This window comes from Chelonia mydas, chromosome 25 (assembly GCF_015237465.2).
Source record: "Chelonia mydas isolate rCheMyd1 chromosome 25, rCheMyd1.pri.v2, whole genome shotgun sequence".
Taxonomy (NCBI): domain Eukaryota; kingdom Metazoa; phylum Chordata; order Testudines; family Cheloniidae; genus Chelonia; species Chelonia mydas.
In genome coordinates this window covers 8,608,414-8,631,218 of record NC_057858.1, presented here as the reverse complement: position 1 = coordinate 8,631,218, position 22,805 = coordinate 8,608,414, and the positions used below count along the sequence as shown (strand labels likewise).

Here is a 22,805-nt window from a genome sequence, read left to right as displayed (position 1 = left end):
CAGAGCCGCTCTCATCTTGGTGTCTGGGCACTGCAGGACTGGGGTGAGCTTGCACAGAACTCCAGAGCATGGCCTTGTGCATCCAAAAGTTCTGGAACCACTGCTGGTCATTCCAGATTTGGATCATGATCTAGTCCCACCCCTCTCCTCATTGTATAGACCCAAAGCCACCACTCCACTGTGTGCTCTCGGTCTGTGAATACCTGCAGCAGCTAGTCAGCTTCATTCACAGTCTATCATCCATTCATCCTCAGTATCCCTGCTATATGTCCAACTACTGTGGTTCCACAAATAGAAGAGAATTACTGGCCCGGTCCCAAGATTTGTGCTCAATATATGTTTTAGCAACAAGATGGAAAAAATGTTGTGAAAAAGAACAGTACATTACTGGATGGAACAGACCTCAAAGTCTCAATTCCCTGAAAGCGATGGTAGCCCACAGTAGACAGCAGCACAATAAAGTGCCAGAGGGCAGTGCAGGGATATGAGGATGTCTGTCCACAGTGGTACCCAAAAAAAAAAGTCTGTAGGTGATACAGTCAGCTGCTGTGAGGACACTGCAGTGGCAAAGGCAGCCAGATATGAACACACACTGCCAAAATAGCTGTCAGTAGCAGTATGCCAGCAAAGCTTTCTAGTCAAAACATTTGTTCTCCAAGATCCTTCTGCCCCTTGCAGGAACATCTGTACTGCTATTTTTAGCCCCACAGCCCAAGCCCCATGAGCCTGAGTCAATTGACCTGGGCTCAGAGACTGTCTACACCACAAAGAAAAATCCATGGTACAAACTATGATTTCCACCTTATTCGGGGTGCTCTGGCAATAAAGCACAGTTCAGGAATTTTGCCAGAGCTCCCTACAGTTTTCCTCCAGTGTCTTCAGAGGCCACAGCAGCCTCCCTCAACCATCTACCACCACATAGGTTTTTGTTGTGGGGTTGGGGTTTTTTTGTTGTTGTTTGTTTTTGTTTTTTTTGGCGGGGGGGGGAGAAGGAAGGTGCTAAATGAAGATAGGAGCCTTAGGGAAGCTCCTCAAAGGCCAATGAATGGTATTTAACGGATTAGATGAAGCACTCTTCTGCACATTTCCACAGCCCTAAACTGCAGAATGTTCATTTTATTCTTTAAATGTAAGAGGAAGTTTTTCATATATACCTAGATCCTTCATATAAAGAAGTGTACATCTGCAGGAATATTTTGCACACGTGTGTCAAAGTCAATACAGGATTGTACCAAGATAATGTTTTTCAAATTATTATATAATCCTTTCTTGCTGATTCAACACAACAGCTTTCAAAGATATCAGTATTATTTTCCACAATCTCTTATTCTGTTACCTGACAAAAATTGTGACAGAAGTAGAATTCTTAATGAAATCTGTATAATGAACCACCAATACAATCCTCCAGAACTAGATGCATCTGAAAATCCATTTCCTTGTTCCCTTTAACAAAAAAAGTGTTAAGAGTACAAAGTTTTCTAAATTCAAATTAAATTTCTACCTTGTTCCTGCATTTATGCTATAGATCTAGGGTGGGATTTTCAAAGGAATCCCAATCTAGATTTTAATTAATCTCAATATTGAAATATTTTCACAATCTCAAAACCTAAAGAGAGACAGAGGCAAACATTTTAATCTGAAAAGATATTTATTTTGATAACTTTAACTTGCACATTGTACAAAAATTGACAAATTCAGCAAAAACCTATTAAAAAGTTTTTCCCTAACATATTAACATTATAATTTTAAAAGGGTAAAACTTAAAAAACAGGTATATTTTTTTGTGTGTATGTGCAGTAAAGTGTAATAAAAAAAGGCCCTGGTATGTTGAGGTATTAAACTGCTAACTTTGGTACTGTTAGGAAAAGACATTCTGTTCACAAAATTAAGGTTTCCTGGTCTCATGTACAATCATCATAAGATGTTCAATTAAAATTATTCAAAAAGCTCATCCTTCATTTCCAGGTAGAAATGCAGTGAAACAGTAAATGCATGTTACGATAATACATCTTGCATCAGGAAAAAACCTTAAAATTTGCAATTCCACACTAATAACATACAGCTACAGTGTTACGTTTACCCAAAAGAAATCCGGCTGGCAATTTAAACATTACAGTGCTTAAAAAAAATTGGCAATTCAGACCCCTGTCTTTCCCATAAAGGACCAAAGGCACTTAAAAATGGCTTTAGTATGTTCTATTATGGCATTCTGGATAGAAGACAGCACCTGGCTGAACAAATAGTTCCCTAAGTAAGAGAAAAGTCCAACTGAGGTAGTAGTTCTTATTGCCCCAACTACTTGGCTAATGCATGAAGGCTTTTTGTGGACAAAACTGGTAGGGAATGGCTTTTAATAAAATTTGATACAAGCACAAGGGGAAAAAAGTTACCAAAAAACAACCTGGGTCACAGGTCATAAGCCAGGAATCATCTTGTACAACTGGAGCATCAAAATGCTGCCTTGGAGATACCCAGATCTACTTTTATGGCCAAATCCATAGACTTCATAAAGATTGTTCTAAGCAAATAAGCCATTTTCTGAATTAAAAAAAAAAAAAGGGAACATTGAGAACTGTGTCGTGAACTTTAGCAGCCTTACCGGAAGCAGTTTGTAATTCCATTAAAAAAAACAAAAAAAACAAACAAAAAAAAAAAACTGCTGATGAACGGCAGGTTTCGGGGGGAAAAGGAACGCAAAATTCAACATTTAAACAAAAATAAAATACCCACAAACATACAAAAGATTTCGCAAAGTTTATAGATTTTATAACAAGGAAGACTTAAAACTTTTTTGGGGAAGGGAGACTATTTCTTTAAATTAAGCCCACTGAAAACCCAATAACAAGTTTAAACAAAAGGAAGTTAGAAGTGCTTTACAGAATCACCGTCCATTGCCATAACCAGGGAAGAGCTGAGTTAGGAGGGCCTGCAGCGTTTCGTTCACCTGCATAGTATAGTTTTTGCCAAGATCATAGCGACAAGCTGGACAACTATACACGTCTGCTCTGAAGGATCGATCCAAACAATCCTGGGAGAGGAAAGAAACAGAAAAGACATTAAGAGATTAAGTTGCAGAGCTTCGCTCATTTTACACAGCCCCTATTGGGCAGAGGAGAAGGTATGTGCAAAGTCCATTCATCACTTGACAAAAACCCAGATTGGATGAGGACAACTCAGGAGTGGCCATGTGAAACAGTGGAAGCATTTGCATGTTTTCTTCTGTGAAGAGATTTGGTCAGGCACAAGGTTTAAATATACAATATGGATTGTTTAAATTTATGATTACACTATTAAAGAGCAAGAACTGCACAGTTGCTAAGATCAGCCACTGTCTCTGCAGGAAATAATTCACAACAGTTCTCACAATCATATTTACAAGTCTGTCAATAGTTAAAGTGGGGGGCACAAGGTGGGTGAGGCAGTATCTTTTATTGCCTCACCCCTATCTTGTTCCGCTAATATCCTGGTACCAACAACACTGCAAACAATAGTTAAGTGGGCTAGCAGGCTTACTCAACCAACAGTGATTAATCTTTTGAGGTCTCTTAATTGGATGCTGGCAGGACAGAACAGTGGATAGTCCATTACAGGCACTTCTGTGTCACAGAACATTCAAGTCACCATTATTCACATGACCTTAACCAAGATAGAAAGGCAAATCAAGGTGTCTGTGAGAAGAACTATTACATAATTGTCAAGCCATAATACAATTCTTAAAGGCTGTAGAGAAGTTTTATTTTGGATAGGGAAATTCACAGCTTTCTTAATGAGCAACAACAGATATCCTGGCTACTCACCTTGCACACGTTATGCTGGCACACTGTTGTGACTGGCCGAAATACCACCTCCTGACAGCAAATACACAGGAAGGTTTCTTCTACTTTATTCAGGAATTTCTGCCAGAGAAAATAGAGTCATTCCATTTCTACTGCTCTTCAAACATGCAGCACAATCCAAATGACTGAACACACCATTCATAAAACTGCAAAATGCTAGAGACTTCCTTTAATTGAAGATGAAAGCAGAATATTCTGTAGAATTCTGAAAAAGGAACCTAAATTACAACAGATTACTCCAACCAGAATATTTAGTATTCAATTTGAGTCATGCTGTGGATTTCCAGGTAGCAAAACAGCAGTTGACATAACTGAACAAAATTAGTTTCTGGAAGTTATTCTTGTCTGAAGAGCTTAGAACGTCTGAGGAAGCCAGAAACAGGATTCAATGCACAGCTGGAGCATTCTGAATGAAGATAGCCATCCCGTCAGCCTTGCTGACTCAAATGAATGTTTCCCATGGAATTCAGCAAGGCTATTCCCCTGTAAGTAGTGAGGCCAAGAGGCACATGTCTGAAGACAAACAGGTAGCTATTGCTACTACAGTTCTGGGATGAGGAGTATCTGACATACCGGTCCATCCTTGAGAGCTTCTAGTACTTCATTCCATAGTTTTTCATTGGATTCATCATCTTTAATAAGGGCCTTTTGCTGGGATGTCAGCTTGTACGGCTCAACTTTAGTCTTCTTTGGAGTCCCTCTAGGAGAGGTGGGGAGCTTTATCTCATCACCTAAAAAGCATGTGGACCTTTTTAGAGACAAAATATTCAGCTTGCTAAAGCACTAAAAGAACTACAGAAAGAGTTTGCCACCTTCACTTGCCTATTATACCAACCTGCTGATTTCCTTTTCCTCTTTCCCTTCCCTGGTGTTTCACACTCTTCATCACCTCTCTTATTTTCTTTCTCCTTATCTTTGTTTGCAACAGCTTCCAAATACCCCTCAGGATACTATGGGCGGGGAGAAAAAATTCTAAAATATCAGATGCAAACATACCACTCATTGGTAGGACCTCTCAGATTAGGTTAAATCAAAATGATCTAAAGCCAGTTTAGAAAGATGTTCAAGTTTTCAACCCCTTGCCCCTCCTCCTTTCAAAAACAAGTCAGGCACAGGCTACAGAAAATGAGAAACGTCAAGCTTTCTGGCTTCCTATTCCAAAACTTTACAGAAGTGTAAAGTTACCTTTCAGTCCCTTACCACTCTGGAAGAAAGGGGGCTGAAACACTCATGCCAATCTAGTCACAGGCCTACTTTATACCAAGCACCACTGGACCAGAAGGATCCATAAAAACAAAAAGCTGGCAAGGCTAGTTTCACGGGGATCTCTGAATAAAGAATTCTACCCCCAAACATACAAATGGTAGGGAAAGTCTATGTAAACGAATGGAGCAACAAAATACCATGCTACAATTATGTCATTTAAGAACTTCAAGTTTAGTAATGGTACTTATCAGTAGATTACAATAAACACATTGCAAGGATTATCAGGCAGCAGCTTCACCTAGAAAACCCAAGACAAAGAATAAAATTGGCCATCATTTGCTTGTAACCTGGGATTCTGTGAACCAGTCTCAAAAGAGATCCATTAAGTAGCAGCTTCCTGGCTCCAAGAGTTCAGTTCTCCTACTGATAAATACATTGCTGACAAGTGACACTGGGAACTACTGCTAGCAAATAAATAAATAAATAAATAAATAAATAAATAAATAAAAATTGCAGTTCTACTCCAAAAAGTGACTAAAATTGGTACTGTGAGATTCCATGTTTATTATACCTCAATGACGCCAGATCAAGTTCGCTTTACTAACTAACTATCTCTTCAACAAGCTCAAACTGGCCTCTGGAAGTTAAGATTTATTCCTAATTTGTACATCACCACCTGTAAGATTTCATGGGCCAAATTTTGCCCCGAGTTACATACCTAAACAATCCCAGAATTTGGCCCTGCTATTAGAAATTAATTACCTTAAACTGTGCTGGTTCTGCAGCAACAGGAGTAAAATGTAATGTAGTAAGGTGGACAGACAGAACTCTCAGGACTCAGATCACACTTGTGATTAAGAAGGTGCCAATTTCCACTGACCATAACCACTCACTATGACCAGCTCTGAGGGAAATAGGAAGGGGTGGCACCTTTGAGAGTTAGGAAGAGAAGATCTTCAGAGATACATTTGCTAGCAGAGTACAAGCAGCTAAACTCTGTATTCCACAGAACACCAGTTTGGGATAGAAGAGTTCCAGTAGGACTAAGTACATTTTGCCTGTATTTTGGAGTAAACAGTGAACATATTCCGCTAAGTTTAGTTTTCAGATACGCTAATAGACTGGTAACAAGCAATTCACAGTAATAAAGGTGCAGTGCCACTCAATCGAGGAAGTACTATACTAATTCTTAAGTTCCTCCTTCAAACAGACAAAGCAAAGAATCCTAACATCTGCCAAGGTCAAAGGACAATATAACAACCCTTGCTCTCCTCCTCGTTCTTTCAGCAGTTACTCAAGAAAAATCACATACCTGCATTGTTAGGCCAAGCTTTTTCATCCTGTCCTTCCCTTCCTTGGTCCAGGGGGCAGGCTCCTCATCATCCCTCCTAAGTAGGTAACGCCACACTAAAAAGCCAGATTTCCCCGTCTCGGGCCAGTATTTCACAACCTAAAAAGGAAGGACATAAGGCCCTTAGAAGCTACGGAAACACTTCTGCCATAACCAAACATCAATCTTTATCATCCTCCTCTCCCAATTCATTCCAAGGCCTGCTTACCTTGTATATTCCATCATATCTGTTTCCCTCTCGGGGAGCATATTTGCTGTGTTTGCCTCCCTTTACATTCCTCACCACCCTGACTGGCTTCCCAGCTCTCCAATCCTTGGCCTCTGCTCCATCTTTATCATTGATGGGGGCACTGCAGTTCAGAGCCAGAGCTCTGCAAGAATAAACCAATTTCATGTATTTACTAGGGAAGAACTATCCAGAAGCAGACATGACATAAGAAAAGCCTGGGAATAAGCCTATTAGGATATGAATATGAAGTACAGTAAGGTAGTATTAATGTTCAATACCCCTCTGAGCAGCACATATATCAAAGCCAAAGTAGGAAACACAACATGGAGTGGTATGAAGCAGAACAGAGATATACAGCCAAGAATCAACCAGTGCTAGTAGTTTCTCAGTCACTGTTACCATGCAGCCTGACATTATCAGTTTCGCTCAGACACTATTCCCTTTTCAGTAGTGGGATGTACTTATGATTGCCAGTCTATGCTTTTACTACTCTCTTCAGTAAGGAAGGTATTCAAACTATGTTCTTCCAAAATTCCAAGTAACAGTGTGGAATCTTGCCCACCCATTTTGTTTGTTTATTCCTTTGCCCAGACAAAAAGTGAGAAATACTAACTTTCAGGGAAGGCCAAGCAATCACCTGGGTAGAAACATGATAATGGTCCTTATCACCAAATTTTCTTAGTGAGGACTATATTTTAATACAGAGTATTACATGGATTGCCTGTCCTGCCTTTCTCAGTTACCTCCCATTCACAAACATCATCTTGCCAACAAGAGTACCTGATTATTTGGAAGAGTACTAACATAAAAGGATTTTAAAGATGTTTTTAGTTGTTTTTATGTAATTTAGCAGCTAAAAATAAGGTGGGAAGAATAGTCCCATGTGACCAGCCATCTCCGCAGATCAGTAGCAAGTGCTGTATGGATCATGAATGTACCACAGGCTACAGTTTGAAAACTTGTGCTCTAATTCATCCCTCTGTTCTTGGAGGTTGCAGCAAATATTAAATCTGGGGTCTAATCCCATTTCTAATGTCCTACTGGAAATTTTCCCATTACACATTGGATGTATAACCATCATGCACAGCGAAGCCATAACTTTGAAGATCTCTCTTACTTTTGGTTTTCTGTGACAGACTTAACAGGAGAAATAGCTTTTATCAGTCTGTTATATTGCCAGCCACTAAGCAGAAAGTTTCATGAGGTACAGCGTGAATGTTTCCAACCTGTTCATGTTGGTGAGTTTTTGATCACAAGATTGTTCCGCCGTACGTTTGTTTCCAGAAAGATCACGACCTCCACTCCCCGTGTAAGTGAAAGAATTTCCATGATCCTGAAATATACATTGATTGTTTAGTCATTCATACCCACAGAAAATAGTTGGAACAAAGCAGTACAGATCTAGTGCAATAGTACAGAGCAATACACTGATCTAGTGGAGAGAACAGTGGATTCTGATTCCTGATCCCACCTCTGCCAGATTCAGTTGTCCTGTGGGTCCTTGTGCTGGGGTAGCCAGTACAAAAGGAGCCACAGGACAGATGCAAGGCGACTCCTGGTGTACAGCACCAGTAAAAGGGACTTGTAAAGGTGTTGGCAGTCCCTGTGCGCCCACTTGTGACCAGCTCTAGCACTGCAGGGGAGCCTCAACCTTACTTTTCCAAATGGGCATCGATAAATTCACTTTAACAGATCGGGGGGAGGGGGAGGGGGAGAGGAGAAGCCAACACATACTAACAAAACAGCATAACCACTTTCCATAGATTTCACGAAAGGAGCAATTACAACAAACATGTCATACGGCCCTCACCTCAGGACTCAGAGCTCCAAAACTTAAAACTCTCAAAGAAAGTCAAGTTTGGTCAGGCTAGTCTCCTACCGCCACAGAGAGAACCCACTTCCCACTGCACAGCTTCTGCTCCCCCCTCCCTTACCCAGCTTCCTTTTCCTATTTAAATAGCTCAGGGCAGAGCCAACAGCACAAGTTACAAGGTCTCCCCACTAGCCTGCAACAGGAACTCAAACCAGCCCTTGCAGCCCTGGAATTAGGTGGGTACAGTTTGCCTCCCCTTGGTCCTTGCAACGGTAAACCTAAATTTGCCAAAGTCTGACCTTGTGGCAAGAAAACTTAAGCCTTAGGCCATTGGGCAGTCCAGATATATTTTATGGTTTCAACTGACTATTTCATGGATTGCGGAAGCACGCATTGGGGGAAATAAGGCTGAGAAGAGGTGGAAGAATGAGAAGTATTTTTGGGCAAAGCCAGTGCCAGTTAAATCTATCCATCCCACAAAGCCAACAGGCAAATACTTAACAGTAGTGGTTCAATTGTACTTCCTAACTCTGTGCTGAACACTGTTGACACAGGGAGATATGGAAAGAGGGAAATAGGAGGTTCTCTGTGCAATTTTTGGAGTGGGAAATGGGTTTCCTAGGAAGAGGACAGTGTTTCCTGGAGAGGGGATAGGCTGCACAAGTGTCATATAAAGCTTACTTAACTTGTCCCTAACCCTCATTCCAAGCAAGAATAGCTTACTATTCAGGGTTACGGTTTTTCTTTGCCTGATTCTCCCTGTCTGAACTGGTGTTAAGTTCTTCAGATGAGAGATGGGATGTAGAATGCAAAATATCAGATGACCCCAAGTTTTTGTTTTAAATACAAAAGTGTAATTCAGTACTCTGGGACCTTTTAGAGAGAAGATCAGTGAGTAAACAGTTCCAAGATTCACTTACTATATCGTCTTCATAACCTCCTGCCAGGACCAGGGAGTAAGCACCATCATTGCTCCTGCCATGTATACCTGCTACATGGGGCCTGTGAACACCAGATTCACTCACCTAGAAGAGATCAGTAGAGTTTACTGGACAGCTGTTCCAACAGGCCACAAACAGCTGCAATTATTTAGCACCAACATGAATCAATGCATGTGCACAACTGAGTTGCTGATGGCCCACACAAAACTTCCTTGGTTTTTGTTTTCCTTATCCCTTTGAGATATTTGTTCGTATGTACAAAAATAGAATCTTTTCATGTGTTCCTATTTACCTGTATCAAGAAATATCTAATATTACACATCTTCCAACAGATAAGGGTCCTGACTTGTTGCCCTGCACAACGTAGTCATTTACACCAGTGCAAAGTGAGGGTAAAATACCATCAAATCAAAACAGTCGCATTTTAAGCTTATGCTCAAATAAATTTGTTAGTCTCTAAGGTGCCACAAGTACTCCTTTTCTTTTTGCTTTCCCAAGGTGTATAGAAAAAACAAATTGGGCCCTATAACTTCAGGTTGAAGAGAGGAGGAACATATAAAGGACAAATCCACTTTTTTTCCCCTCTAACAATAGCTTGACTATGTGAGGGTAACCATCAGAAATTCAGCTTATATCTGAATGTTTGTGCTGGAAGACTGCCAACTAAACAACTAGTAGGTATATATTACATTACAGATACCAAGGAAGTGAAACTGTTGAAAGGGAAAGTAATTTTATTCCAACTGTTCATAACACAACAGTGCGGGGGGTGGGGGGGTGGGTAGGGGCACACAAGAAAGCGTTCTGGTTAATTCAGTTCCCACTCCTCACTCCCTTCAATTATGGGGTGAAACCCCCCCCCCGCTTCATATATCTAGGGCCTCAAGGGAAGTCTCCAGCAAGACTGTAGAAGGTTGTTTTTTCTGTCTGCTTGTGTTTGTATTTTTAAAATGTTCCATGCTGTCTTTACATCAAAGCATAAGACAAAACAATTCCCCACACTTTACGCTCACAACAGACAAAGTCAGTATTTTCTTCTCTGCACGTTGAAAACCTGTGGCAAGCGTGCCAACATAGCCTCTGTTTCAAATTCCTTGGGCAAGAGTTACATCATTCCCATTTCCCCCTCTGGAGGTTCACTCCAGCACTGCTATTTCATACCTGGACTCTGAATTTCCACATGGTGCCAACTGGAACCCCAGGAACTGGTCCATAGTGGTTAGAGGGGACAATGGTACATTCCCTCGTGCGACCCACACAAGCCATACCCTGTTTCAATAAGAAAGCCAGATCTAAGAACTGCCATCAACTATCATGCTTTACATATTAAGATACAAGACAAAACAAGCTTTACACCAACCTTGCCCCAGTCTCTCTGAGAGGATGAATTAGCAGATGCCATCTTTGCCTTCTTTTTACTTTCTTTTAATTTCTCTCCTGCTAAAACCACTTCACTTGCATCATTCCGACATTCAGGGCAATACCTAGAATTGCCAGTCAATAAAAATTAGCTTGTGGTAGCCCCTCAAGTTAAAAATGGTGTTTTTCTTAGAATGTATTTGTGGATTATAAAGTAGAAATTTGGGAAGTTTATCTGAAGTTGTGTACACCCCTATACTGACAGCCTCTCAACAACAGAATTAAAATTGTTCTAACTACAGCTGTTCAGACAGGGTTCTTGCACAGCTTTCCTGGCCACCAAAGACAGGGCTGTGTCTGAGCAATATTATAAACCCAAGTTATGGACTATTGGAACAGAGCATGTGGAAGAGAAAAGAATGTTAACATACAGCATGTTTTAATTGACATGGTTCTCAAAAAAGGCCTGTTCATGATGGGTAAGGTAAGACATACACAAACTGCAATAACTGTTCTACTAGCTGGCATCATTCGGATTCCACTACGGATAGGATATGCAAGTGATTGCAACCTGAACTGAAACAAATTACCTCATTCCCATTCTGCCAAAGGGCTACATTCTTTATCAATGAAGGCTACAAGTCAGATTAGCAACCGTAAAGATCACATTGACAAGAGAGCATTTATAAGATAAGATATCTATTTGCCCTAGTTTTAAAAAGTACATAAGCTATCACCTCCACAACCGTGTAGCACAGAGAGAAGATAGCCTACTACCCTGTCCCACCCCAATCTAGTTATCTGGCTTGCCCAAGTGGAGATGCCTTAAAAGGGGCTTGACTCTCAGAGTACTGAAGACCCCTTTAAGGAGTCAGCTTAGGCAATCCCTTCCCCCCCAAAATCACTAATCACTCTAGAAAATTTAGTCCAAGGAGACCAGGAGAAAGTTTTAACTTTGAAATGTATGTGCTGCATATTTTCAAACCGGATTGGCTAGTGTTAACAGCAGCAAAGTGGCTGCTTATTTTGCTTTCCACAAATCAGCACTGTTCATAGAACTACCATCCAACAAACTTACCTATAAGAAGAGTAATAATCTGGCTGAAGAAACCCCATGCTGTAGACTTTGCTTTGTTACTAAATGTATTTTAGATTTTTAACTGAATCATAGACCTGGTTTTCATATATGTTTCTGTAAGAAGCCCAGCATATTTTTAGTTTTATAAACAAATATATGTTTCAGCAAGCGATCCAAAGCTCAGAACAGTCTTAGGGCTGGTCTACACTTACCAGGGGATCAACGAGTGATTGATGCAGCGGCGGTCGATTTGGACCTGCTAAATCAACCGCCGATCGCTCTCTAGTCAACTCCTGTACTCCACCGGATCGAGAGAAGAGTAGCGGGAGTCGATGGGAGAGCAACTCCAGTCGACATTGCATAGTCTGGACCCCACGGTAAGTAGATCTAAGCTACGTCGATTTGAGTTATGCTATTCATGTAACTCAAATTGCGTAGCTTAGCTAGAATTTCCCCTGTAGTGTAGACAAGGCTTCATTCACAGAGATCCATCCCAATTTAGAGAAGGCATAGCTTAATAGGGCTGGTAAAGTCTTACGCAGCTACGCCACAATAGCCTCCATCAACGTATAGCCTCCATCAAAACAAATTTACATTTAGGCCTTGACTATACACAAAAAGGCCTGTCTACGCTACAGCTACTATAGCAGCGTGACATTGTAGCGCTATAGTGTAAACCAGTGGTTCTCAACAAGTGGCCCAATCAGCATACAGCTGCAGCCCATGTGACATCCTCAGTGCCATATGTCTAGAATATATAGTGTATGGATGCGGCCCACATAACACAGAGCTGCATGTGTGTCCCACAATGGTAAAGAGGTTGAGAACCACTGGTGTAAACACTTTCTACATTGACAAAGGCTTTTCCCATCAATGTAGTTAAATCACTCTCTCCAACAGGCAGTGCTAGGTCAAACAGAAAAATTCTATAGACCTAGCCACATGTACACTGGGTGTTTGGGTGACCTAAGTACAGTGCTCAGAATGTGAAATTTTTCATAGCCTTAAGCGACATAGTTAAATCAGTCTAATTTTTGAGTACAGATAGGCCCAAGTTGCAGAAATGTCTCTGAAGGTGTGTTTTTAAATAAATTTTGTTAAACATGAGCAAAACCTCTTGGAATCAATTTAAAAAAAAATTTAAACCTGAATTATAGTTATTAAATAAGGAAAAGAATTGACTTGAGCTAAAACTAAATAGCTACAATTCAGCTTTAAATTGATCTTAATATCATTCATGGGGTCTTGCTCTGGTATAACAAAATTGGTTTAAAAAACCACACCTTCAGAGGCACCTGTTCAAGTGTGTGTGTGTGCACGCGTGCACACATACACAAGGCCTTACACTTTTTACCTACCTAAAGCCTACATGCAAATTACAATACTAAACAAGCATTTTCATGACTTACCAGTCCTCATCATCTGGTATGCTACTGAGGGGAGGGTTGAGGCAGTAGATGTGGAAAGCCATGTCACACTCATCACACATTAGCTGTTTATCTGGATCCTGTTTACCTCCACACACATGACAAGCACACATCCTGCAGGTCTTGTTTGGGTTGTCTTTACAATGTTTACATACTGGTCCACTCTGCCCTATGAACATACAGAAACCACAATTACTGCTGCTTCAGATTTCAGAAAATACTAGTTACGCTAAAATGGACAAAAAGCACCAGCCACAAACACATTAAAAAGGTTAATTTTCTTGGGTATCCAATACGAACATAACAATAGGATGTAATGTAAAGTTTAAGGGCTACATTAAAAAAAAAAAAAACTCACTTTTTAATGGGCTGGAGCTAGCTGGACTAACACTACCAGGTTCTTCAATTTTGTAAATTTCATCCACAAAAATAATTCTGCAGTCATTCAAGGAATCACCAGCATCCCTAAGGGGAGAAATTCATAAAAAAAGTCAACAAAAATCAGCCCTTAAAAAAAAAACCCCAAACAAACAAAACAAAACCTCTGCTGCACAGGTATACCACGTAATGCAGACTGGGAGGCAGGTACAATATATCCTGGATCACAAGAAATTTTAATGAAGCATTCTGGATCATGTACAAGATGATCAATTAACAGTTTTATAATAGTCAATGAGGCAACAGCGCTGTAGCTACATTGCTACAGTGCCCTTAGTATAGATATGGCCTTAGTCTGCAGCTGGAGAGGAGCAACAGTACTAAGTGCTGGTCTATACCCTATTTTTGGGCAGCTATACTGATGTAGAAACAGATATAGTTAAAAGCAATATAAAAAACCCTAGTATAGATGCAGTTATTCCTGTATAAAAGTGCTTTATAGTTATAGTGGTGCAAAACCTTTGTGTAGAGAAGCCTTAAAAAGATATGTTAAGTTCCCCAAGTCTTTGCAATGGAGCGTGAAATGGTGATTGGGTTCTGAGTGAAGTGCTAACTACACTGTTTTGTTTCTTTAAACATGCCAGTAACGCCTATTTTTACAAAAGACAGGAGCTTTAATCAATTCATTCCAAGAAGCTATTTTAGTCAAGTTAGGGCTATTGTGTAACACAAAAGCTTTGTTTACCCAGCTGGTCATTTCTTCCCAGACTCTAGTGTCTGCTCCTCCACTACAACATGTCCACCCTCCTCAACTGTCTTCTTCACACCTTCCTGGAACATGCCTGCCCTATGCCACTGCCCCTCTGCCACTGGCCAACGGAACACCTCTTTAATCCAGTTCCGCAGCAAATTCCTCTTCTATGAGCAGCCTCTTTATTCCAGCTGCACTTTGACTACTCCACACCCACCAATTCACAGCTGTTTCCAGCACTTCTAGCCTGGTCTCCACCCTGTCCCACCATATTGTTCTTTGTTTTGAGGTAACATCTAGGAGCTCTAGTCATGGACCAGGACCCCACCTAGATTCCATACAGAGAACAAAAGACAGCCTCTGCCTGAAAGAGTTTACAATCTTTATCACCAACCTAAATTCCTTTTCACATTAAATAAATTCACCCATGAAGGGTTTAATATCCCTTAACATAGCAGACAAGATTGGTTGAAGTCAACACTGCCTCAGGTAGATTTAGGGGCTGAGCTGAACTTGAACCTACAGCTCAAAAGAGTTTATCAGCAAAACAACGCTTAAATTATTAAGATATCCTGTAAAGGTTGCAAACTTTTATTATGGAAACTGAGCACCTTGTGCACCACCCTCCATTCCCCGCTCTCCTTTTTCAGGAACTCCCTGCATTTCCTCTCAATCTCTTCTGTGCCAAGGTCTTTATGTGCCCCCCATACCAGGGTCCCCCATTCTGCCCTCACACCAATGGCTCTGTGCCATTCCTATTTCCCCCCATGGCATGGGTTGTGTGTTCCCCATTCCCCCATACCAGGGATAGAGTGTATCCCCATTGCTCCCACACCTTCCATTCCCCCTTACCAGAATCTTCCAATCTCCCATCACCTACTAGGGATTCTGTGTGCCCCCCTATAACACAAAGGCCTGTTTGTGATTCACTGTTCTGTGTCAGTTAACTCTTGTCAGGCCTGACATACTCACTACACCTAACAGTGTTGTCAAGATACATACCCAAAGGTGGCATGTAACATCTCATTGGAAAAAACTAGTAGCTTACCGATCATTAATATTATTGAGTGACATGTATGTTGGTCATGTACAAAAGATAAGTATGTGCTAGAATTATATTCTTAAAGTGTGTTTGGCAAGGAATGCATAAGCACACTGAGCCTTAGTTAACGGAACATGTATTTGCCTGTTCATCAGGCAGAGACAAAGATACGTTAACACAAAGTAAACAAACCTATCAAGCAGGAGAGAGAAGCTTAGTGGGGATTTACTTTTCAAAGAATACATTTTAAAGGTTGCCTGGACTATAAGAAGAAAGGGGAGAAAACTACAGTGGTCCATTACTTGGGGACCAGAGCTCTTGATATCACAGAACATTGGGTCCTTCAACCAAGGCAGTTGAAGTCTCTAGGGACTTAATATAGGTGAGAAACCTGCTCAGCAAAGATTGTAACTTGCTGAAGTTACATTTTCATCTTAAAAATGAATTTTCACTTATTTGTAACCCTTTCTATCTTTACCCCTTATAGTTGGCATCAGTCAAGCCTCTGACTTGTTTAAGAAGTGTTTTACATTTACTCTAAACCAATTCGGTGCTGTGATTGAAATGAGTGTTTGTCAAACTCATTAAATTAATGAGCTGCAGTATATTGACTCTTTAAAGGAGCAACAAACTTAATGATGTCTGTGAATGTTCCAGGAGAGGATTGGATGCTATAATGTTTTGGGAAAATTCAAGAGGAAGCGGGTGTTGGGATCACTCTTCAAAAAATAACTGGGCGGTGGAAGACAGGGTGTGACTTGCACATGGTCTGTTAGTGTCAGGGCTTTGAGCCACAACAGCATTAGCATTTAAGGCAACCAAAGTCCTGACAACCCCTTATTGGCCATGGTTAAATCAGTCACCCCCCACCCCCATTCCAGCATGCTCCATTCTTCCCTCCCCATGGCAGGGCTCAGTATGAACCCTCATTACCCTCTTCCCTCACATGTAAGGGGCTGTGTGTGCCCACCTTTCCCCCCTCCCCTGACACCAGGGTCCCTTATTTTCCCTTCACATTCCAGGGACTGTGTGCACTTCCTCCTGCGCCATTCTTTTTTCTGTCTGGGAGAAAAGTCAGTGTGTCATTATCTTAAAACTATTGATATAAGCAGCAAGTTTATTATGCTAGAAGGCGTTAATGGATACCATCAAGCAGTTCTTTGATCTGTAGACAAATGCATAGGTTCTAAATTCTAGAAGTTATGGTTATGCTAAAGAGCTGGCAGAGACTCCATTTGTCCCCCATTTTCAGTTTTCCGAATTCCCTAAAAATCAATTGGGACCATTGATGCCTAGAACATTCCCTGAAATGTTGGCATTGATTGAATGTGGCATTCAAAAAAAAAAAAAACAAAAAAAACAAAAAAAAAAACCCTACTTCATTCCACACAAACAAAAATGCCACTGAATTGAGTATAAGGCCTTTGAAAAAAAGTTTAACATTTAAATGATGTAACAAACAAAGTAGATGATATCACGTATGCACAGAACACGGCCTCTGTTCTAGGTCAGGACTTGGTCAAAAGGAGCTTAACATGGCAACCTACACACAGAGGGATTTTTCTACACAGCATTTGTAAAATGAAAACAATGAGTTCACTTTCTCTCTCTCTCTTTTTTTTTTTTTTTTTAAAAAAGTTATTGAGAAAGATTTTTACCTGACTGTAGACCTTTCCTGACAATGTTCATAATCAAATCTGGGCTAGTGAATTAAAACTAGCAAGTGGCACTCACTGGTTTAATATATCTGTTGTCCAAATCAAAATGATCCACAAAAGTAAAAAATGGCTAAGAGTTAGAATTTGATATTCCATTCAGTTTGCTAGTCTTATTAGCACCATAACCAAGTTTGCTTTTTTAAGAGTTGAAAGTAACTGGTCTCTTTATTGAAGGTAATGACAACAAGCAAAACCTATTAAAGAAGAGCAATACTTGCAAACAGAACATTTTAAAGTAATTTTGGGACTCTACATCTCATTTTCATTCTTTTAGGATCAGGATTACTTACCCAAGCAGTATCTTTGCATACATCTCCTTGCTCATTCTGGTTTCCCGTTTTCGCAGAATCTCTGCATCATACCAAAAACCTCTCTCTTTTGGTTCATCAGGATTATAGTTGACCATCACCACTTGCCCTACTTCTAGTTGGTGCCACTCCAAAACAGTCCGTGCACGAGTACGTACATCTTTTGAACTCAGCTCTACAACTCCATTCTCTGGGTAGCTTTTTTGGGGGAAAAAGAGTTAAAACAAATTATTTAATATAATCTGATTTTCACATTATATTTAACCACCTGTTTTTAAGGACTGTCTATGCCAGCACGACATAAAATTGTTCAAAAGTGGATTCTCTTCTCTCCCCCCAGCACACCCATTGCTAGAATAGGGCACACCAAAATTCTCAGTGCTGCATCCCATTTAATATTTTGGCCATTTATTTAGTCTTCAACAAAAGTGACGCTTACCCTCCACTCTGGTCCATTTATCCTCCAGTTTTAAAGTGCATACAAGCTGGCAGTGTTACCTCCTGTCTGCACTTAAAATGGTTTAGTACTATAGATAGTAGAGCTATATTGGCAAAATACCCATAATGGAGAAGCAGCTTTATTAAAAAATTCTCCAAATGGAAGGCGCTATACCAGTAAAAGGGCTTTTTTGCCAGTATAGCTTTGTTATTTAGAGGTGTGAATTTTTTTTCCATACGCCTACCAATATAGCTATGCTGATAAAGCTTTCTAGTGCAAACCAGGCCAAAAATCTTGCTTCTCTAAATGACCAAACTCTCCAGCATCACCAGGAACGTCTCTCATTCAAATGACCTTCATTAGCTACAACTCACTCTTCATATTTCACATGATATAGGATATCTTCTTCAGCAGCAGTTGATTGCAGTTCAGACTCTGTATCGCTATCACTTGATTCATTTGTTGCCTTCTCTTTCCTGGTCACGTTTACAATCTGGGCTTCAAACCATGCTCCCATGTTCATATCCCGAGCATCTACAAATTCGTTGATCTAAACAAAGCAAGACATGTAACTCTCCAAAATAAAATTTTCAGAGTAATCTTGAAACTCAATTAAGCTACTCTCTATGGGGCTTAGTTTGTTGGGAAATATAACTGTCCACTTAACAACCTACGTTTGGACTCTTGATGGTCTCACAGCACATCCTGACTTCTCTCTCTGGGTCAGGAATTGTCTTAACATTTGTCTTGTGCATCATCAAGCACATGATGGTGTTATTAAATAATTTAGGACAGCCTTACAAGATGGTCATAGTCTGTACTGGGTCGGTAAAAAACACTCATACCTTAAATTCCACTGTAAAAAGGTACTTGTTCTGAGCATTTTACTGTTCATTTCTGTATAGTACTCTGTACCCGAGAAAGAAATCTAGTATACACTCACCTTATAGAGTCCAAATCCCGGATCAACCCAGTCAGCCTGTGCTACTGTACTAGGCTGACACTCCAACTCTATTGCACCCTCTCCATTGTTGGAGTTCTTATCAGACTCACTCTGGCCTGAACCACAGCCAGAGTCTGTATCTGAGAGTTCCAAGTCCTTCTCTTTATTAACAGTAGGAAGCATAGCAGGGCTCTGTCTTACAAGTAGCTGAACAATATCATTCAATCCAACATTGTAGTCAAAGAGAGAGTGCCCATCTTCCATCTACAGGATAAATTCAGAAAACAATCTCGTTAATTCCATTTGTATTTTAAAGCCAACTCAAAACTACCTTTGATTACATTTGCAGGTACATGTAAAAAATATACTTGAAAAGCAGTAACAAGAATTAAGCGATATTTGTAATTTTCAAACATTTATGAGTGTCTAGTAGATTTTTATTCTTACTGTTTGGAAATTTTTGTTCATAGAACAAACTCAGATGCAAATACTGGAGAAAAAAAAGTGTCTATGCTATGGCAGAACTGCTTCACTGGCCAAGTCACTCCACTTCTCTCACTAGGTTCTGAATGGCAGCGTGAAACAGACCAGACTTAATTTCACTTTGCAGCTGTTCAGCAAAGCCAGCAGCAGTTGTAGTCACTGGAATCAGTCTACAGATTCAGAAGACTGAACTGTGTCAGATCACATTTTTAAAGATAAAGCTTACTTGAAAGAAAGTTAAATTAAAATTTGGAAAAGTTGCACTGCACAATGGCAGAACTCTGACCTTTGACTACATAAATAATAATAATAAAGATACGGATGACCAAATAAATCTGTATCTTTTAAAGTTCTTGAAGTTACTGAAGTACTACTATTCCAGATTTAAGGCACAAGACTTGATGCTGCAGCAAGTTTAGCAGTTTAGACAAGCTTCAGCACATATTTAAGGTCTGACTAATAGAAATTCTACAGGAAGTCATCCCTCCTAGCCCAAACCACCAAAAAAAGTGATCCTCAGAGCTTTGTTCTCTATCAGCGGGAAACAAGTTAACCACAAAAACTTGCACTTCAGAAGAATCACTGAGAATTAATTATGATTTATGGTATAAAATAATTGTGGGGCTACTACTGGAAATAAGGATAAAAACAGCAAAGGTCAAGTTATTCTTGTGCAGAGATGAAGAATCACAGCACTAATCAAATCCATAAATCGAGAATCAGGTGAATCTTTTTATACTTACTACCAGAGTAATGGTATCACAAAAATCAGGTTCCCACTAGCAATTAGTATCAGAAGAACAGCACAGAGAACATCAAAAGGATGAGGTCAAGAAAAGAGCAGCACTGGATGAGAGAACATGCACAAGGAACAGCCACAGGAGCTTAGAGTACCAGATGACATGCTGAAAGCAGCAGTATCAGCTGCAAATATTTTATTATTGGAGGTTTTCCCCCCCTTCCATCATTTTGCAATATGAATCAGATCACAAACTTGACAGACTTCAAATGAGGAAAGGCACTACACTGGGGAAAAATCTCACCCTAAACCCTACCCTCAAGCATTCTCTCCATCAGAGTCCATTATTCCCTCTCTGTGCCCTGAATGAGTCTTTTGTGGTCCAGTCCCTCCGATCTCATACTAGAGAATACTCCATTAAATACGTAGCAAGCCAATACTAGTATTACACTTCACAGCTCTCTTAAGTATGCATTTTTTAAAGTCTTCTTTGGTTCCCTCATGCATTTGAGACTGCTAAAGTCTGTGCAAGGTACATTCCCTGCCTCACCCTAAACAAGGTGAAACAAAATAAGATCCTTGGGGATTTAAATAGCAGCACTAGTTTCTTCAGAGCCAACAGTAACAATATGCTGCTTTATCTATGCTTTGCCAAAAGCACTGCAATTTGCAGTGGGAGTTTTAATACCTGTTAATAACGGTTCCCAACGCTCTTATTAATTCAAGGCCCCCAGCGTGTCAATGTCCAAGCGTCACTTATTTAAATAGGTTTCAGAGTAGCAGCTGTGTTAGTCTGTATTCGCAAAAAGAACAGGAGTACTTGTGGCACCTTAGAGACTAACAAATTTATTTGAGCATAAGCTTTCGTGAGCTACAGCTCACTTCATCGGATGCATTCTGTAGCTCACGAAAGCTTATGCTCAAATAAATTTGTTAGTCTCTAAGGTGCCACAAGAACTCCTTTTCTTTTTATTTAAATAGGAGTATCTTGAGACACTTCACCTTTGGAAGAATTCTTGTTAACCGTCCCAACTATACTACTATCTTTTGCTCCAGTTAATATGTGGGTAATCTTGTATTTTACAAAAATCCTGCTTTGTTAAAGTTCAGCTCTTCAGGAAGCAAAATACCAGCAAGTTTCACTAACAGACCATGCAGAAATGAGCTAAAGCAAGGGGGTAGGGAGCTAAAGAGGGAGGAAAGAACCACCACCACTCCAGCCAAGAAAGCAGTGATGTTAATAATGGCTCTCACAGGAGTCCCATTCAAGTTCTCTTTTTGAAGGATGATGGCAACCAAAGTTCAGACTCTCAAAGCCCCACCTACACTGGGAAAATTTAACAAAATATCCCTACTGGGTCAGGTATTCAAACCAGAGAGGATCCATAGCTCTGGTACACATTTGATTAGGCTTGCTTTTTAGCAGGGTAAAGTTACATTAGTGGTTAAAACAATTCTGAGTGCGGGAACCTGGCCTGCATCAGGGCTACCAGTATTTGATCAGTAGGATTTTTTTTTTAAATTTTCTTAAAAGTTTCTTAAAAGTTTCTCTTCTCCAGTGTGGACACTGTTCAGAGTATGTTACAACTTCTTTAGCAATCAACGTTTACTAAAAAAGCAAGGCTGGCCTGAAGCACAAGCAAAGCAAACAGCTGATTGAGCCCCAGGACCAACTCTGCAACTCGTCTTAATCTTCCTACTCTAGCAATCACATTAAAAGGGGAAGAAACAAACAGCCTGATTCCACCTACTACCCTGAAAGCTTGATTCCAAGATAAGGTTGGCCCCAATTTCTGAAATAGGACCCCAAATATTTTAGAACCACCATTATTTCTGTTAGTGTCTGTACATATTCAAATTACTTATAAAGGCACCGTGGTATTTAAGCACTGAATGAGAGCTAAAGTTCTGCATTTGTTTCAAATTTGTTCCAAAATATCTCCATCCTCTTGATTCCTTCAAAAGGAGAATCCTTCTTCATATGCTAAATATGTAGACAAACTTACAATCTCTGCAGAATCTCACTCAAACATGCTTCTGGCAGCTCACAAGGCATACAACTTGGCGCATAATTCTGCCTGAACACAAGAAAATAACCTAACCTTTCAGCTTTCCAATGGCACCCCAATACATCAGTACTGCACTGAGAGTGCTCCACCACACACATTCTGAGAATTTAGCAACCAGCCAGCATGACAGGAGAAGTTCACATTGAACAAACCCAAGCTATTTCCCTCAGACAAGTGGTAAGTGTTCGCTTTACAACTGTGGGGTTTTTGTTTGTTAGAACAATTAACAGAAGGCAGTAACCATAACTGAGGGGAAAATTGTTTATACGTGCTGCTAAAGCAAAAACGTCAAGTAAAATAAATGGGGTTTCTTCTATCTCCAAGCACTCTAATTTCCAATTAACCCAGCTAAAGTTTGCATGAAGCTTTAGAATGTAATTTAATGATGCAAATCAGTGTAGGATACGAGCCTTGTATTTAAGAGCCTTTTAAGCTTATTTTACTACAAATTCAACTAGTCATAGAAGTAGTAACTTCTTGTGGAAGGAAACACATTCTTGTTACACAAGTGTAATATCCTACACAATGTCAGGAATGTAATATTACTGAATCACTCGAGACTGCCAAGCCAAAGTTTAACTTGATACCAGCTACCCATGATTTTTAAAAAGCTCTGTTATCAGGTTTTATGGAGACAGACTACTTCCTGTGAATCAAGATCTTTATAACCCTTCAAAGCAGTAAAACTTCTAGAA

General features: G+C 40.1%; 1 protein-coding gene across 6 annotated transcripts in view; it reads right to left on the bottom strand.

The window, feature by feature from the left end:
* Positions 1–1,629: 1,629 nt before the first annotated feature.
* Positions 1,630–22,805, bottom strand: part of UHRF1 (ubiquitin like with PHD and ring finger domains 1) — a 40,988-nt gene continuing 19,812 nt past the window's right edge. For 5 of the 6 annotated variants that reach the window (XM_043535630.1, XM_037885847.2, XM_037885848.2 and 2 more), the window contains 15 exons: positions 18,820–19,083; positions 18,251–18,426; positions 17,420–17,635; positions 13,599–13,705; positions 13,223–13,409; positions 10,737–10,860; positions 10,538–10,645; positions 9,356–9,460; positions 7,849–7,955; positions 6,602–6,764; positions 6,355–6,492; positions 4,672–4,786; positions 4,410–4,567; positions 3,798–3,896; positions 1,630–3,028 (listed from right to left, as the gene is read on the bottom strand). In XM_043535630.1, coding sequence (XP_043391565.1) covers positions 2,882–3,028; positions 3,798–3,896; positions 4,410–4,567; positions 4,672–4,786; positions 6,355–6,492; positions 6,602–6,764; positions 7,849–7,955; positions 9,356–9,460; positions 10,538–10,645; positions 10,737–10,860; positions 13,223–13,409; positions 13,599–13,705; positions 17,420–17,635; positions 18,251–18,426; positions 18,820–19,083 — 2,214 coding nt within the window. In that variant the 3' untranslated portion in view covers positions 1,630–2,881. The remainder of the gene's footprint in view (positions 3,029–3,797; positions 3,897–4,409; positions 4,568–4,671; positions 4,787–6,354; positions 6,493–6,601; positions 6,765–7,848; positions 7,956–9,355; positions 9,461–10,537; positions 10,646–10,736; positions 10,861–13,222; positions 13,410–13,598; positions 13,706–17,419; positions 17,636–18,250; positions 18,427–18,819; positions 19,084–22,805) is intronic. The other variant, XM_043535629.1, reaches the window with a different exon arrangement.